This window comes from Mirounga angustirostris, unplaced genomic scaffold (genome assembly GCF_029215605.1).
Source record: "Mirounga angustirostris isolate CCGP_5_RB_7025 unplaced genomic scaffold, mMirAng1.0.hap1 SCAF_4, whole genome shotgun sequence".
Taxonomy (NCBI): Eukaryota; Metazoa; Chordata; class Mammalia; order Carnivora; family Phocidae; genus Mirounga; species Mirounga angustirostris.
In genome coordinates this window covers 31,382,809-31,401,828 of record NW_026991712.1, presented here as the reverse complement: position 1 = coordinate 31,401,828, position 19,020 = coordinate 31,382,809, and the positions used below count along the sequence as shown (strand labels likewise).

General features: G+C 36.5%; 1 protein-coding gene across 2 annotated transcripts in view; it reads left to right on the top strand.

Moving 5' to 3' along the window:
* Positions 1-19,020, top strand: part of OXR1 (oxidation resistance 1) — a 443,163-nt gene that overhangs the window by 88,581 nt on the left and 335,562 nt on the right. For both annotated transcript variants that reach the window (XM_064587996.1, XM_064587995.1), the window contains exon 2: positions 504-662. In XM_064587996.1, the coding sequence (XP_064444066.1) occupies positions 640-662 (23 nt within the window). In that variant the 5' untranslated portion in view covers positions 504-639. The remainder of the gene's footprint in view (positions 1-503; positions 663-19,020) is intronic.

Genomic DNA, 19,020 nt, shown 5'->3' with positions numbered 1-19,020 from the left:
TACTCAATAAAAATTCTCATTTGCTTAGAAGTAGTAGTGAATTATTATTTTTTTGTTGTTGTTACAGCTTTGGACATGATAATAATTTGTGCCAAGGAGCTTTTTTTTTTTTTTTTTTTAATGTGTGCTATGGCCAATTAGGATCTTTGTTTTGATCCTTTTAGTACAAGTATATAAAACTAATTTAGAGAGCATAACTGATTGACCATATGGAGAAAAAAATTGGTGCATCTAAAAACACATTCTGTTCTTTCCCTGTATTCTCTACTTCAGGGAATGAACATTGTATTAATCTTTAAACTTATTTTAAAGGTAAAGCATTCAGCTTATCATAGGGTTGATTTAATTTTATCTTTGGTTTATAATATGTCTTATATTTTGAGAAAAATGTATTTTTTGTGTGTCTTATACCATGACAAAACTATTGACCTGGATGAAATACGTTTGTGAAAAGTCATATAGACTGGGTTCTATAGATAACATTTTATTTCTTTTCTTTGTAGGTTATTTCAAACTGTAAGTGTATCATTCCAGCAGCAAAGCTAAAATTCCCAGTGGTCTTGTCTACTTGACCTACTCATTCCCTGTTCTGAAATCTAGAGAAAACTTCTCCACAAGACTCCTCCATAAATTGCTGCAATGTCTGTATCTAATTTATCGTGGTAAGTGAATTACCTTCTAACCTAATCCATATGCATGCACATCCTCAAGCAGTATTTTGTGGGAAAATTGTACTGTCAGAACTGGAACAGAGAAAGAACTTTAAAAGTCTGGTTTCCAGATATTGGTGTCCTGCGTTAAGGTAAGGAAAGCTACCTAGAATTTAAACTTTAACACTTTCAGCACTGTGATATCTGGGGACTCTGGAAAGGGTTCACGCCTTTTATGAATCCCAGTGACATCCCATGCCTTTCTTTCCAAACAACCTAGTGGAGAGATAAGTAGGAATCACACGCTCATTCAGTGGTCCTAGCTACTGTTATAATCCCAGCTACAGGAAGAACAGGCTGCAAGGGAAGCTTTAAGGATTGGCTAGGTATTTTCTCATCAGTACTTTTCTTCAGACTTTCTATTTCAACAGATCTACCCAAACTAAAGGGAATAGAACTCTAATATGGAAGAGAAAATTCCATTATAGATTCATATCTTTAAATAGCTGGCATTCTGAATAATCTTTGACATCCAGTTCATGTTTAAATGCTGTTTGTAATTTAAAATAAGCGGTATGAAGATTTTTTTGGCATATAATCAGCAACTTTTCTATGGCAACAGAGAGCAGTACTAGCAGGGATGAATTGGAAGCCATGTTTTTGGACTTTGGATTTTGTTTTTATAAATATAAAGAGGTGAATAAGCGATATGATACAAATTCACAGTATTCAATATGTGAGTATAAGAAAGACCTGGTAATATTGCCCATTTTCATAGGAGCCCATCTCATCCTTGTCTTTAATTTGTGCTGGAAATATAGATAGCATGAAAGACTGATTTCTGCCACTTAGCTCCATCTGTTTATTTTTAGTTAAGTAAGCAATTTCTTTAGGGCAAAGGGTAGAATTATTTGTTTAGATTTAGAGTAGTGTTTCCAAAGGACCCAGTTTTTATGGGCTCCCTAGAATATGTCCTTGGATTCCTACTGGGTGCTAAGGATCTCAGTTTGCAAAAAAAGAAATGAATTAGAGAAGCTAAAATATATTCTGTAAAAATAAATGAAAAAACTATGTTATGAATTATTACTGTAAAACATTTTATATTATTAAAATAAAATCACCATTAAAATAAGAAAAAAATTCTATAGGGGCACCTGGGTGGCTCAGTCGTTAAGCATCTGCCTTCGGCTCAGGTCATGATCCCAGGGTCCTGGGATCGAGCCCCGCATCGGGCTTCCCTGCTCGGCGGAGAGCCTGCTTCTCCCTCTCCCACTCCCCCTGCTTGTGTTCCCTCTCTGGCTGTCTCTCTCTGTGTGTCAAATAAATAGGTAAAATCTTTAAAAAAAAAAAAAAAAAAGAAAGAAAAAAATTCTATAGAATGTGTGAACCCCTTCAAACCCCTGGAAGATATTTTTTTTAAAAGATTTTATTTATTTATTCGAGAGGGAGAGAGAGAGCACAAGCGGTTGTGGCGGGGGGTGGGGAAGAGCAGAGGGATAGGGAGAAGCAGACTTCCCACTGAGCAGGGAGCCCAGCTCAGGGCTTGATCCCAGGACCCGGGGATGATGGCCTGAGCCAAAGACAGATGCTTAACCAACTGAGTCACCCAGGCGCCCCCAAGCCCCTGGAAGATATTAAGGACGCATTTATTTAAAGAAATTACATGCCTGGCAAATGCATGTGTTGGAGATGAATCTTCAAAAAGCCGGCTGCCTGCCAAAGAAGAAAGAAAAAGATGAAGGGGAAGGGACAGGAAGGAGAACAAGGAGGAGGAGGAGAATATAATAAGAAGAGACAAATAAGAAGCAGGAGAGGGTGGAGGAAATTGAAACACAGGTTTGATTGTCATATCTCAAGATAGGGTGTGATGTGGCCTGACTCCCAGAATCAGGACAGGGCAAACATTTGAAGCTGTCCTTGGTATGTACCTTGGCCAACAGCTGACTTGATGTGATGTAATGGTTTAGTCAAAGGCCATCCCTCCAATGTGATGTTAGGGCCATTCAAGACACAGTGAACTCCACAAAGAGAAGTGATCGTATGTTGTGGTTCCAGCCCAGTTGTCTAGCACAGCTCTTAGAATTTGGTAGCTATTCTATACATTTATGCTGTGCAAATGAGTGAAAAAATGCAAAATAGGTAATTCAATGGCAAATAAATAGTTTCATTCTGAAAAATTTTTTTGATTGTGGGATATCTTAAAGAATCTGAATATCTGAAATTTGTTAGAATTCTTTCCATCTCAAAGGTACGAATTTTACAGAAATCTTGTAAAAGGTTTTTACAAGGGTCTGGCTCTCTGTTTTGAAATTCAGAAACTAAGACATGAAAATACTGACTGACATTGGAAGAGAAACTGGTTTGACAGATTATTAATTTAAAATAAGATATGTAATGTTTAACTGCATGGGATGCTTGATTTGGCCTGACCAGTGCATTCTGTAACTGTGGTGGAAAACTTCATGGGACTCTAAGTCAGAGGACTGGCTGATGATCAAATGATCATTGCAAGGAGAGTCATATGCTTCCAGGGTTCAAGGAATCCAGCTAGGGACAGGGTACACCTGGGGCGATATATCTGTCAATAAGGATGTATCGGCCAGACACTCCCATCTATTACTTAGGGCAGCTTCTTCATGTCTGGGAATTAGAATAACACTGTCAGTCTTTATCTCTGTGATTCTTTTGAGTTCCACTTCTGCCAGACTTCCCTCTGTTTGGCTATGTCACTAATGTTAGCAGAGTTTATTGTCAAAATCCACTTGAAACTGTGAACCGTTTGGTCTGCTTACCATGACATTGTACATATCTAACCATATCCATGAGGTGATTTTAAAAGTTGACTCTGAGGCTTAATGGAAAGGGGGTGCCTAATTGTGATCCCTGCATGCAATTGAAGAATTTAGAAATTCATGTTAACAACTATCCAAGCAATCCTCCCAGCTTTTAAATACCCAGTATAGGAAAATTATCTTTTTTGCATATTAAAAGAAACTTCCTTGCTCTAGTAGTTATGGGTATGACATTTGAAAAAAATATAAAATAATTTGGCCCTTTCATACAGAATCTCAAAAAGAAATACAATCTAGGAAATGTCCAAATTTCTGGGAAACTGTGCAGTGCCAATCAAGTAAGGAGAGTGGTAGGAATTGATTATAAGAATCACATGGTAACATACAACAGATGTTTCATGAATCTTCCTGTTCAGTAAATAATTACCAGAGGGAGACAATGATTGAATTGACTTTGGTTGAGATAGAGACAAAGGGATGTACAGAATCAATTGCAGACATCTATGAACAGGTGACAGATTCCAGGCTATGATCTGAGGGAAAGAATTATTACTGGTAGCAGAGGTAATTAACAGGAGATATGAGGAAGCAGAGAGAGTTGAAAAAGAGTCCTATTTCTATAGCACAAAGAGGGAAATGGTGTGATACCAAGGGGTATTTGAAAGGACTTTTAGTGCTTCTTCCCTGATGATCATCTTCAACCTGTCTGTTTTTTAATATTTTTATAAGATTATATGTAATATAAATATATAATGTATGTTTATATAACGTATATGTATATAATGTTTCAAAACATTTGTTTCAAAACATTCATTTTTATGACATGAAAGCTAAGTAAATATTATCAAGAGTGAACATTTACATGGCATTTACCTTGTACCAGACACATTTTTAGACGCTTTGTGGATATTAACCCACATACTCCTCACACAACCTTATTAGCGATGTAGCGTTGCTATTTGCATTTCCACAAGTGAGAATTTAGGCACAGAAACTTTAGTAGAAAGTTGCCCAATATGACACAGCCACTAAGTAGCAGAGTTAGGAAATGAACGCAGGCAGCCGGTTGGTACCCCTAACCACTTAACTGCCCATACAAAACAAACACTACCTGGTAAAGCGATACCTTTGCTATGTGTGTGTGGCTTCCAAACAAGTGCCCTGGTTCCCATTTCCAACCAGAATGTTTCCCTTAATTTCCTCAAATATAGATATCCTGGGGCCTCTCCTGGAAGGAAGTGAGTATCTGGACCTGGGAACACTATCAGGCATTAGAATAGTATTGAGGGTAGAGTGGGGGTAGTGGATGAGCGCCCTAATTTCCTAGAGGAGGTAAAGAGGTTGTTGCCATCAGAAACTTAGGTGAACCTTCCACATTATATAAGGTGAGCTACCTACACAACAAAATGTAAATCTTAGTTCTACTTGTCGTGTGACAGGCTAGGAATTGTCAGGTTTTCATCATGATACAGAAGAAGCACAACAGAAAGATATCCGTACTTTGCTATAATTCAACTAAAATGACTCTTCCATTGCCCATCTCATAGAGACCCTCCACTACGAAATCAGGTACTTTCTACTCCCCTGGCCCTATTGCACCCTTAGTTTCTGTTGTATTAGTGTTACTGTACATATGTTAACCAGTATTCAGAGAGTGATCCTAGTGGTGGCTTAACTGATTTTGCCAAATGCCATCTTTTTGACACCAAATTGTTTTTTGTTACGATGCCTGTGCACATTTCAGCTTTTGTTCACAGCATCTTAAAGACTGTGGCACCTGATAGAGGTGAAGGTAATTGAACTAGAGCCAGGTATGGGAGAAAGAAGACACTGGATGAATGAAAGTAAGAGGCAAGGAGCCAGTCAAAATCTATTGAGCATCTGTAATGTGCTGTGCCCTAGGCTTACTACAGGGATGCTGTCTTAATGGGAAGTAATGATGACTCTTATAGGAGCTCATCTCTTAGCCAAGAAGACTAAGTAATCAAATAACTGACTTAATGTAGTAAGTGCTCTAAAAGGTACATCCAGGGTGGGGCACCCGGGTGGCTCAGTCTGTTGAGCTGCCGACTCTTGGTGATCTCAGGTGGTGATCTCAGGGTGGGATTGAGCCCTGCGTCAGGCTCCGCGCTCAGTGGGGAGTCTGCTTCAGGATTCTCTCTTTCCTTCTGCCCTTTCCCCCATGGTCTCACCCTTTCTCTGAGATAAATAAATCTTTAAAAAAATAAATAAAAATAAGTAAAAGGTCTGTCCAGGGTGTTTGGGGAAACAAAATGGTTATTTGTTTCTCCTGCAAGGGAAGAAATGGCTTCTTTTTTAGGAGTGCAAATACGTCTCTTGCATTTACTGCTAAAAATAAAGGAGTATGCTAATTATGGAGAGTCAAACACTATAGAAAAATATAAAGCAGCAATAAGAAATGATCAAAATCCTACCATACGTAGAAAGCCACAGTTATAAATGCTGAGATATATTCTTTTCTACTTATACTCACAAAGTTTTGCAAAACTGAACTCAAACCATGCATTGTATTTGACATCTTCTGTTTTCACTTTGTAACTTCCATGGTCATCTCTCTGATGGATATAAAGCAACATCATCATGTGTAAAGCCTGGGTCACATTGTACGCCAGTAGCGTTATTTATTTCACTCATTTAGATTGGACCTTTTCTAATTTTCACTTTTTACTATTGTAAGTACTTCTGTTGTGAAGAAAATTATTAACTACTGCTGGGTCACAAGGTTCTGTGTCATTCAGAGCCCCTGATGAGGCCCTATGTTGTTAGCTGTCTGGATTGCAGACATCAAGGCTAGGGAGAAAATACGTGTTTCTGAGAAAGTGTCTTATCAACTCATCTCCTTTTTTACTTTAGAAAAGGACCTGTATTATACACTAACTATTTTACCCGATTAGTTCCTTATAAATACTGAAGATGTGCTAATTGTCAAGGAAATATTTACTTAGAGCTGATTAATAGAGTTTTATTAAAAGTCAACAAACCATTCCATCATGGATGCCCATAGATTGGAAATACAGTGAAGTCTGAATTGTGTAAGTTATTGATGTATTGACTAAATTTACAAGTGGTAAATGGTCTTTATTGAATATTGAATATGCTTATAGTATAAAATATTATTATGAATGCTGGCAAGTTCAGTAATGCTCTCTAATAAGAGGTGAAAACTAATTTGACTTATCTTCTTTATCCAAAACTAATAGTGTGTTAGAACCCTAGAAATGAGAAAGATGCAAAATTAGAAGTGTAGATACTTTGTCAGATTATTCACATTATAATATTTTTATTTAAGTTCTTTAATGAATACAAGAAAAAGTGAATCCCTCTATATCATTCTTTGGCACCAGTATTTAGGAGGAAAAAAAGATTCTGGAGAGACAGAAACAGTCTATTTGTATTAAAGACTGGGGGAAAGTCAGAGTCTTTTCTCAAAGGTTGCCTTAACCACTATTCTGCAAACTACTTTTCCTATTTGCGCTGTTAAATGGCAGGCTCTCAGGGGCAATATTTGCAGTGGCAGAGGAAGTAGAGACTTGAATTACCTCTTTTTAAAGGGCTCAGAACTCACAGTGGGGAGAAATGTGGGTCAGTAGAGAGATTGCAAAGGGAAATTTTTTACCCTGAGTTGTATAGTAAAGGGTAAAAGTCAGAATTGTCAACAGTCTGTTACTGGAAGAGAGAGAGAAAGAGAGAGAGAGAAATTTAGACATTAAAAAAAAGCTAATATTTCTAATTAAAAAAAGATGAGACTTTCTGAGTGATAGGAAAAGCTTAGGTGGCGAAATACTGTATTACCCAGGATGGTAAGCGCATGTTGAATGAATGACATATTAAGGTGCTGAGAAGAGAGAGTGGGTTTGAGAGCCTAAAATTTAAGAATCCTCATATGAGTGGGGATGTTCAGCTTGTAAAGGAGTAGATCCAGAACACAGAAGAGTAGGTTGAGTTTAGAAGAGACTAAAGAGCAGATGACCTAGAGAGGAAGAGGAGAGAATAAAATAGCCAAAATGAAAACTCAAAAGGAATAAAAATATGTCTCCAAAATCACATAACACTTTAAGTGTGGTGATTTGTATGAAAGTCAGTTTACCGAATTCTGAAAAATTTCAGTATGTCTTTCTAGTCATAAAATGCCTTTTCAAATGGGGTGGCTGGGTGATAGACATTGGGGAGGGTATGTGCTATGGTGAGTGCTGTGAATTGTGCAAGACTGTTGTATCACAGATCTGTACCTCTGAAACAAATAATACAATATATGTTAAAAAAAAGAAGAAGAAGAAGAAGATAACGGGAGGGGAAGAATGAAGGGGGGAAATTGGAGGGGGAGATGAACCATGAGAGACGATGGACTCTGAACAACAAACTGAGGGTTCTAGAGGGGAGGGGGGTGGGGGGATGGGTTAGCCTAGTGATGGGTATTAAGGAGGGCACGTTCTGCATGGAGCACTGGGTGTTATACACAAACAATGAATCATGGAACACTACATCAACTAATGATGTAATGTACGGTGATTAACATAACATAATAATAAAAAAAGAAAAAGAAAAAGAAAGAAATCCCTTCATTATTAATACGATTAATCCTATTTTGATTTGTGCTTGACACTTTAAGTAAACACATTATATTCTTAGTATCCCTGATCATGTTTGGCTTTGAGCTATGTGCCTTTAGAAATGGCTTTTTAAAAAGTTAACATTAATAGGAAACCTGGATATTTTTCTCCATATATCAACCTCAAATTCTTTCTCCTTGAATAATCAAATAATTAGTAAAACAGATTTTTATTTTTGTTCTTAAACATTAATGCTAACTAGACATGAATCACATTTTGAAGAAATTTGGTATATTTTGGTCAGCTTAGAGGAGTTTGTTTTCTTGTGGAGATAATGAATTTGGGTTTGCAGGTTCAATTCCCACAGAGACCAATTAGTTCTACTCTCTTCCCTGGCCAAAGCCTACACCTGTAACCTTGACCAGCCCTCCTTCCCAAACTTGCCATTGGTCACAAGTCATTAGGAACAGGTGATTGATTATTAGTAATTTACAGTTAGTATTGGAAAAATATATTTATACACTAAAGTCAAGTGCTCTTCAGGGATTGATAATGGGCCCTATTATCTTCCTTTTGAATGTCATCCAGGTCTATAAACCTGCTTTGAAATGTCTTTTCATCATTCTCAGAGGAATCACAATTTACTTTCTTGTGGAAGAACTACAATGAATAATTACAGCAATATTTCTTTAGACTGTAGAAGATTTAACATAAAACTGGGCAGTCCATTTCAACCCTTAAAGGCTAGAGTTACTAAACACTAGCCCTTTTTGGACTTGAATAATTAATATAAAGGCCAGTGAATGGTCTATGAGATAGTTTTAATTATAAAAGTTACATAAAAGTTACATATGTAACTTTTATGTATGTTATTTTCAGTATGGTCAAAACTAAATTTTGTAATCTTAAACATCATTTGCTGTTGGTGCATAAAATTTTCAGTGATCATTTCATCATGGTATATAACCCCCCCATTATCTTTTTTGTTTGTTTGCTTATTGGATTTTATTTTTTGTTTTTAAGATTGTAAAGAGAGTCTACCTTGATTTTAAAACTATTGCAGTGTAATTGAGGAAAAGAAAACACTTTTCAGCTCAAATGGATGGTCACTAAAAGGGTTAGATGTATTCATTTATACTTGCTTTTATGTTCTTTTTTAAAGAATAGGTTTGTTGTTATAAGTTTTATAGGACTTTAAAAGTAATTCCTGTGTGATTAGAGAAATGGATTAGGTATAGTTTAGTTTTATCTAGACTAGCAATACATTATTTTTACGTAAATTAGAAAATATTTTCTTACATTTATATTCATTCATGTCTTCATTCAACAAACACTTTTCAGTGCCTACAATGTGTAGTTTTCAACGCTGTGGATAGAATAGAATGATGAATGCAACAGAGGTCCCCACTTTCATTAAGCTTACATTCTAGTGATGAAGACAGATATAAATTGATAAGCAAATATCAGATAGTGATAAATATTTTGAAGAATAACCCAGCAGAATAAAAAGATAGAGTGATGGTGGGGAACTGGCCAAGGAAAGCCTCTTGAGCAAGGTGACATTTAAGCAGAGAGGGAATAAGCAATGTAAGTCTGAGCAGAAAACCATTTTAGGTAGAGAAACAGGAAGGACAAAGGCTCTGAGACTGAAATGTACCTGTTGTGTTTGAGGAAACATCAAGGAAGCTGGTTTGGTAGAAACAGCCAGTAGAAGGGAGAGTCCCAGGAACTGAGCTTGTAGAGGTAGCAGGGGGACATGTAGATCATGAGAAACACTGGATTATATTCTAAATGTGATAGGAAACTTTGCCCTCACTGACCAGATTACAGGAGAAAATTCATCTAAAATGTAAATTCAGTGAAATTTAGTAATGGGAAGAATTGAGTGTTGAGAGCAGGGTGTTGATCTTATTTCTATTTCAAAAGGACCTCTCTGTGATCTTCAAATTATATGAAAGCAATTCATATTGTATTCTTAATATAAACACTCAGCAGATGATTAGTAAGAAAGAATGTTATGTAATACACTGTAATAATGAAAGAAAAAAAGTAAATGAAAACCCTTTTTCATGAATGTAGCCATTTATCATCCATTGTAAAAGATTCAACAAATCTGATACATCTGAATAATTAGGGACATTATATAAAAGATACAATAGAAATATTCTATATTCCGTTAAGGAGTTTTAGAGATCAATGAATGTTTTTGTAATTGTGGAAATTGAGAATATATTGTCCAACTTACAGTTCACATTTATTTTTAAATCTCTCACCATCATAAACTTTAAGGCTACTTCCAGTATATGAACATAAAAGTTCATTAATCAATGAAGGGTCTCCTCCATACTGGTTGTTTAATGTAAGTGTGGTTTTAGTGAGGAACCAGATGTCATAGAGCATCAGTCCAAGTGCTAACATGTGTTCTAGAGAGAATGCTTCCATGACATTACCATGTGTCCTTCCTTGGAAAAGAAATTCACCTTTATTCTAAGACTATTACCTTTCTACACTTTTTGTGATAAAATATGGTTTCTTTTATGGCACTGATTGTAGATGGAAGTTAGGTTATTTCTTTTATGTCCTTACTTGGCAAAATAAAAGTTGGAAGCACAACGTTGATCCCACGCCTCTCCCATCATGTGTGTGTTAATTTAATTGGACTATAAAATCAAGAAGTCTGGGACTTCTGGTGGACTGGGAATTTTTTCAAACCGGCTCCAATCCAGGATATTAATTGTCAATGGTACATGATCCAGATCAGAAAAGAAATCATCCATGGATATCTGCCACCTTTATTTGGCACTATGGGGTTGTAGATTCAGTGATTGAGAAAGCTTACAAATGACTTAATTACCTACAATGGGATAAAATGGTCTCACAAGAATATAATAATTGTTTTGTTACTAGACCTGGGCAAACTCTTGCCTATGTAAGGAGACGTGGCTAATCCGTCCTTCTTGGAGGCATCATTATCATGTGTGGTCCAGGAAGTCCCTCTATGGGGTTATAATGACTTCTCTCCTGCTGTTTATTTTTAGTCATGTTTAACATTTGTGTATTTCCTTCTCTTTTTAATAATTACATTTCTTTATCAGATAGTGTTACAGTTTTCCCACTGGTGATTCAGCAAACTCATTTTTTATTATGGGCAAAATCTGTTCATTGCTCAATGCTGTTTGTTAAGTCTCCTCCCAAGTAATAAGACTATTTATATTTCATAATAAGTAGCCTTGAGCCTTCGAATGTGTTTTGATTCCCCAGAATTTGGAAAGTCAAATGCTCTCACATTCACATTTGCAGAGGTCACATCGATATTTGGTTAGATGAAACTATTGATTATAGATACCAAGTTGAACACAAGTGAAAATTTTCCTTTCATCTCGGTCTGCTTAGATAAAATGGTGCTTGAATTTACAACGTCATTGCTAAGTTAGTATTCAGAGCAGCTGAGCACCAGCAACAGAGAGAGAATACCCTCCCCTGCAAGAGCCAGTGCACCAGGGCTCCGCGCTGCCGCTGGGAGCTTGTGGTAGAAGCCTGAAGTTCTGAGACATTGACCATCTTTTCTGACTGATAAATTTCATGTAGGAGGGCTAGTATTGTTCCAGATGGTTTTTCGGCTTTATACATACTAGCTTCGTAGACTCCTGCTGTAATCAAAAATTGGTTTTACTCCAGACATTTGACAAAAAAATTAGATGAAGTTAACTACTCTTCGGTTTTAGATTACTGATACAAAGCGCTTTCATGATTATGACAGAAAAAGTGGAAATTCAAACTAAGTGGTGTCCTTGGATGCATTTTCATTTAGACCTTTTCCCTGAGGTTTTTATAATATCATGAAATTGCATTCAGATACAGAATTTGCATACAATCAGGCTCATTGAAATTTAGATGATCCCCTTCAATCCATAATATTCTTTTTAGTGTTTTTTTTTCCTTTTTCAAGTTTTTATTTAAATTCCAGTTAGTTAGCATACAGTGTAATATTAGTTTCAGGTATAGAGTTTAGTGATTTATCACTTACATACAACACCCAGTGCTCATCACAAGTGCCCTCCTCAATACCCATCACCCTTTTACCCCATCCCTCACCCACCGCCCCTCCAGCAACCCTCAGTTTCTTCTCTCAAATTAAGAGTCTCTTAGGTTTGCCTCTCTCTCTCTTTTTTTCTTTTTAGTGTTTTTATGGAAAACTAGCTAGATATTTGAAGTGACTGTAAGAATGATGATATGAAAAGATTTAAAAGGCACCTATTAATTTGCTTTCATGGTGAGAGCTTTCATTATGTTTATTACTTTTAGGTTCTTACAAACTGAATAAGAGAAAGTAATTTTCTTGAAGTGAGAATTTGCTTGATATCTCTCCATATTTTTTCCAAATTTGGCGTTTGGAGAATAAAACAGACATATAAAATGCTTACTATATTTGACAAGTTGTAAATATGATCGATTGAAGGTAAGCATTGAGTTACAGCTGTTACCAGATGTGTGATGAGATATGAGAAACTTCATCTCCCCAGTTAGAATGTACCTGGACAGCCACCTACTGGGACAGAGATGAAGTCATCCTACATGTTGTTGGCACCTAATACTCAATGGGTGCTTTGCACTCATGAATGGCTGAATTCACCAGAGCACTCAGTCTGACTCCCCAGCCAGGCATTGTAATGGGGAGTGTATTTATAGTATAGGTGGGAAGATTTTGGTTAAAAAAAAAACAATCCTACATGGTAATAGGAGATGAGGTAATTCGACTGTCATAAGGTTATTCTGTGTCTAAAATATGCAGACATTTGTCACTGAACACTGAAGAGTTTTGTGGATATATTTTCTTTTCTTTTTTTTAAAATTTTAAAAAAGATTTTATTTATTTATTTGTCAGAGAGATAGATAGAGAGAGCATAAGCAGGGGAAGCGGCAGGCAGAGGGAGAGGGAGAAGCAGGCTCCCCACTGAGCAGGGAGCCCAATGTGGGACTCGATCCCAGGACACTGAGATCATGACCCAAGTCTAAGGCAGATGCTTAACCATCTGAGCCACCCAGGTGTCCCTGTGGATATATTTTCAACTCTGAATTAGAGCTATGGCTCATTTGAGCTAAGGTAAGAACTTTCTTGGTATTTAAGAAAATAAAACAGCCCTGTTCCTATTCTGTACTATTGATTTTTTTACACTTAGGAGAAATTTCCTCAGTTCCATGTTCTGAAATCTGCCCATTGTAACTGTCTCTTAGCCTTTTCTTATCATCATCAATTATTGGCTGTCATTGACAGGGCATGTGCCTAAAATCATAGAATATTTTCTAGAGGGAAGCTGTGAGGTCACAGAGGATGTTGGTTACAAAGGTGGGCTTCATGGACAAGGGCCAGTCAGTGGCAAAGCATCCTGTTACAAAGTAAAAGAAAAAAAAAAAAAAAGAGAAAAAGATAATATTGGTCTGATTTTGCTAAATTTCTTTCTTTAGTGTGAAATGATGAACTGCATAAGTACTTGGCATTAGTCTTTCTTTCATGAGATGGTGATGATAAATGATAATTATTATCCCTGATTGATAAAAGCAGAAGTGTTTAGCTCAAAAGTCTTCAATTTTTTTTTAAGTCTCCAATTTTAATTTTCAGATTTATGGTTCTATAAAATTAACAGCCTGGGAACTACTTAATCTAATTTGACTAATTACCCAAACCATGAATCCCATCAACAGAAACCCCAACAAGTGGCAACCCAGCCTTTCCTGAAAACCCTTCCTATGAGTTCTTAGCCTCCATTATGATCTTGGGTTTCTCTGCTACAAAGTTTCCTTTACATTGGATCTAAGGCTACTACTTTAGTTACTACCTTTTTTTTATTTCACCAAAATCCATATGTGCTATGTCTAATATAACATTTTCCCAAATGTCCTCTGAAGACCACTGATTTCGTGGTGTATATTAACAGGTATCAGGAGGAAAGGTGGGGGGAACCACAGTCAAGTTATTTGGGGAAGCAGTAGTTCAAACAGTAGATTACTTCATTTCAGTACTTCACAAATTCTTTATTGGGCTGAGTCATTCAATAAATATTTATTGAGCATCTACTGCATGTCAGTCAGTGTTCTATATTCTAATCTATGTGGGAGATATTTAAGAGGAAGATACAATAATCTGGGTCTCCCAGATTTAGACTGTGGAGTCTTTTTTTCTTTCTTGTAGTTGGTGTTATTTGGAGTAGCACTAAAATTATTAGGTAAGAGCTGTATCTTCTTCCCCTCATCTCCCTTTCTATAAATTTTCTCAAATTAAACCTGTTGATTCCTTTAACTTTCAGTTACATAATTTCCAGACCCTTCTACTCTACTCTGGACATGTCTTAGTTTATCTTTGATTCTACTGAAAATATGGTAATAACACAAAAATCAGGTTTGGTTTGACCTAGTACAGCATGAGATCATTATCTTCTTTTTCTGGCTGTATAATCCTGTAAGTGCAGGACAAACTCATTTTTTGTTTTGTTTTTGTCAATTTTATCATGTGGTTATCAAATATGAGCTCGAATTCCATTATGAGCGCATGTCTATATCAAGCATCATCTTGTTACAACCAGCTCATCAACCCTGTCCTGTTAAGATCTTTTTGGAAATTTGTTCATTGGACTTTCAAGAAAAGCTGCCCACTCAAGTCTATCTTAAGTAGGGGCAGGTTTTTGTAGGAATAACTCTAGAATAATGAGGACATGCATCTCAGTCACACAAGCAAGCTTTCTATACTGCAGAAACAGCAGCACAAGAAAGTGTCAGGGGAACGGGGACCCCTGTACCATTGGGTCACATCGAATTGAGAATGTGGTTCAGGAACTAAAGGCCAGTTGGAATGCAGTGATGTCCTAGTGACTGTCATTGCCTTCAGGAGCAAAACTTTATTGACCTCTTTTCCTATTCTCTGGCATTAGTCTGATTTACTGATGCCTTTCTTTGTGACCTTTTGATTCTGTATCTGGTAGGCCTGCCTAGTTTTGTATTTCAAGCTCAAGAGCTGGCCCATTTGGTACACTGCGGTCTTGTGCAATAGCTTTCTGTCAATCAAACAGTCCTACTACGGCAGTTCTAATCTACCATATGGCTCATAGCACAGCTTTGATTTTTGAGTATAACTCTCTTTGAGCTGATCAGGAGAAATTAATCATAAATAAAACCACAAGTAAACTAAATAGATTAGTGTAGAATACTGAATGGTTCTTAAAGTGTGGTCGCTGGGTTGGCAGAATCAGTATCAGCTGGGAATATGTTAGAGGCTCCACCCTACTGAATCAGAAAACCTGGGGTTGGGATCCAGCAATCTGCATTTTATTTAAGCCCTCCAGGTGATTCTGATGCAAGCTCAAGGAGAACAGATGGTATAAAATTGTCTCCTTGGAGTCTAGATTTATAGTGTGATTACAAAAAAAAATTACTTTGGGTATAATTGATATGCAGAAGATCTTTCTGATAATATTTAACTAACAGTTTCAGCTGTTTTTTTAAAGTTGCTTTTTGACAGGGGGAGAATATTGTCAGCATATAAGATCATGCTTTTAAGTAACTTTTAGTATATTCAGAGTTGTGCAACCATCACCACAATCAATAGAATATTTTCATCACCCCCAAAAGAAACCCCATTCCAACTGGCAGTCATTCCCCATTCCCTCCCTTTCCTAACTCCTCATTAACCACCTGCAACCACTAATCCACATCCTGACTTTGTGAATTTGCCTGTTCTAGACATTTCATATAAATGGCATCATATAATATATGATCTTTTGTAACTGGCTTCTTTCACTTCACATGATGCTTTTAAGGTTTCCATGTCGTAGCAGGCATCAGGACTCCATTTCTTTTCATTATTCCAAATCATTTCAAATGATATTCTATCAAATAGATATACTATATCTGAATACAGACTATATTTTTTATATAAATAGATATACATTATTTATCCATTCGTCAGTTGATGGACACATGGGTTGTTTCCACATTTTGGTTAATGTAAATAATGCTGCTATGATCACACATGTACCAGTTTTTGTATGGACATTATTTTCATTTATCATGGTATATAATTAGGACTGGAATTGCTGGGTCATGTTGGTAACTCTGTATTTAATTTCTTGAGGAACTGACAGACTGTTTTTCAAAGTGGCTGTACATCATTTTACATTCCCACCAGCAGCGTATGAGTGTTCCAATTTCTCCATATTCTTGTCCACATTTGTTATTATGTGCCTTTTTAATATAGCCATCTTTATTAGGTATGAGTGGTATCTCTGTGGTTTTGAATTGTACTTGTCTAATGATTAATGATACTGATATTAAGTATTTTTATATGCTTATTGGCTATATCTTTGGAGAAATGCTATTCAAATCCTTTGCCCATATTTCCATTGGGTTATTTGACTTTTCATTATTAAATTATAACAGTTTTTTAAGTATATCCTAGATGCAGGTCCTTATCAGATATATGATTTCATGGTAGTTTCTTTTTTGATAAAAGCTTGAAAGACTATATATGATTTCTGTGTATGAAGAAGGAGATTAATGAGAGGTTAAAAAGTGATTTTTTTTTTTGCATTGAAACACAAAATAGCAATGGTCACTGCTATGATAATTCCACATCAAATTTATCTGTTATTTATGGAAGATATTGAATTGACGGATTTTGCTTCAAATTTGTTTAGGAGAAAACCACTTCATAATTTTAAAGGAAAGAGTTTCCATAAGGAGTGGATAGCTAAATAATGAAGAGTTCCAACAGAATTAGAAGGAAACATAAACTAACATAAAAGAGGGTGAAGGCAAAATCTTAATGGGGTGGAAAACATGAGGAGAACAGTTCTGTGACGGCTGTCAGGCCACCTCTTGAGGCCCCTCAACCATTCTCGGATGCAGGTCCCAAACAAACAGGATGTATCTTTACTGTTCACATCATTTACTATGGCTCCAGATGAGACTTCTCTCTCCCATCACATTCTCTCTTATCAAATCATCAGGGTTGATTCATTCAGGAAGAAATGTTCCTTATTATAGAATATTCTGTATTATTGAATTTTTTTTTATAGTGACATTCCGTTTAAGGCAAGCTTTTAGTTAAAAAATTCACCTGATGTTCCTTGCAATCCAGTAGTTCCGTAGCCTAAATATACCTCTCGTCATGCCACAACTCCAGGTGGCATATAGATGTGTGAAATGGTTACTAATTTTAATCTCTTAGCTGTGGTAAAATTAATAAACAGTAATCTAGACATTTCTTTCTAAATTGTGAACTTCCCTCAAATGGCTTTCTCTTTGTTTTTATGGTTTCTATGTGAAGATTTCCTGTTGATGTGATTTCAATATCTGGAGAACAAATGTATGGAAATCAGACTTTTAACTCACTCAAAATCAGGAGACCCAGCTTTAAGTCCTGGCTCTGCAGGACTTAACCTGTGTCCTTGGTCAGCTCACATTCTCTCTGGACACTTTGTTTCTTCATGGTCAAGTTAAACCATTCCATTGAAAGGAAATTAAAAGTTCCTTCCAGTTTTGTTAGTTTGTGAGTCTTTATATAAGTTTGGAGTTGCATCTTCTCTCTTTGTCTACTAATCTACCTCTCCAAGTTTGATAGATAGATAGCATTCTGATTTAAAGATATAATGCACTGCATATTTTCTCATTGCTGACTTTTTCAATTGATTGTAATCCTTCAAAGAGAAATCCTGATAATGTTTCCATCCTGTCCTTGAATTTTTTTCATGTTTCGTTGATCTAGACCTGCTTGTAAGCTGGCCCAGGCTCAGGCCTCACCAACGGCATTTACACACTCGCTACTTGGCCTCCTTTTCCACGCAAACTGTGATTATTAGTACTTCACTCTTGCCCCACAGCCTAGCCCTGTCAGAGGGTCCCAACAATTTGGTATTTTCTCCTCTACCCCAAATTCTTCTGTCCAGGTCTGTGAACCACAGTGGTTTTTTGTTTTTGTTTTTGTGTTTTGGTTGGGAGGGTGGGATTGGGGACTGTAGGAGTGCTTTCCATACTAAGTACTGTGCTAGGTGCTCTGTAATATAAGCCCAGTAAATTTTTATACCTGTCCTGGACGTTGGGTAATCACCAAATTATACACGAGGAAACTTAAGCTAATTCAGGTAAAATAATTTACCCACGTAGGTGGAAGGAAATGGTCTGAGCCTCTGAAAGGTAATATCCAAAGTCTATGCTCTTAGCTACTCTGTTTTTGTGCATCTGGGATGACTCTGGGGAGGAAGAATACTGGACATACCTGGAAGGAACAACTTCAATACTCTTTTCATTTTTTTCCCCTGGTTGCCTCCAAAGATGGAGAGGAAGGAGACTTGAAGAATATGGGGAAGGAAAGATTGATAAGCATATCTCTGAAGAGCATGCTCACTTCATTTGAAGGTGTCTATTTTAATGGAAATCATGTTTTCCCATTGTTAGTAATAAATGATCATAAAAGCAGTTGTCATTCCTTGAGTTGCTTGTCTAATGAGGCAAGGACACTGTTGATCAGTATTTTAATTAGGTTATAGCATGAAAGGTTTTTTAAAAATATATGTGAAATTTCCATGCATTTTACATAGTTAATATCATTAGTTTCTGTACATCTAAATGTATTTTCACTACCTGCAATAAGCCATGCTGAATTAGTTGGGAAATGTGTTATCAATGACATGTGTTCCATCCTCTAGTCAGCTATAAGATTGCATTAAAATGAAACATCGGTTGTAAACCAGATGTGTGCCTTGTCATTGCATCATTTGAAATACTACATTATGAAGGAATTGATGCATTGTTCACAGATCTGTCAGGTTGTCTTGCACATGTTTGATGAAAACAAAGGAAACAAACCATTACTTTACTGCACAGAGATTAGCAGTGAAGTATTGAGTGCACACTCTTGGCCGAAACATAAATAGATGATTAGGACTCAAACTTAGGCTTCATATAGCTAATAGTCTGGTGGAGGAGACAGATAATTGGTTTTCAATACCATGGGAA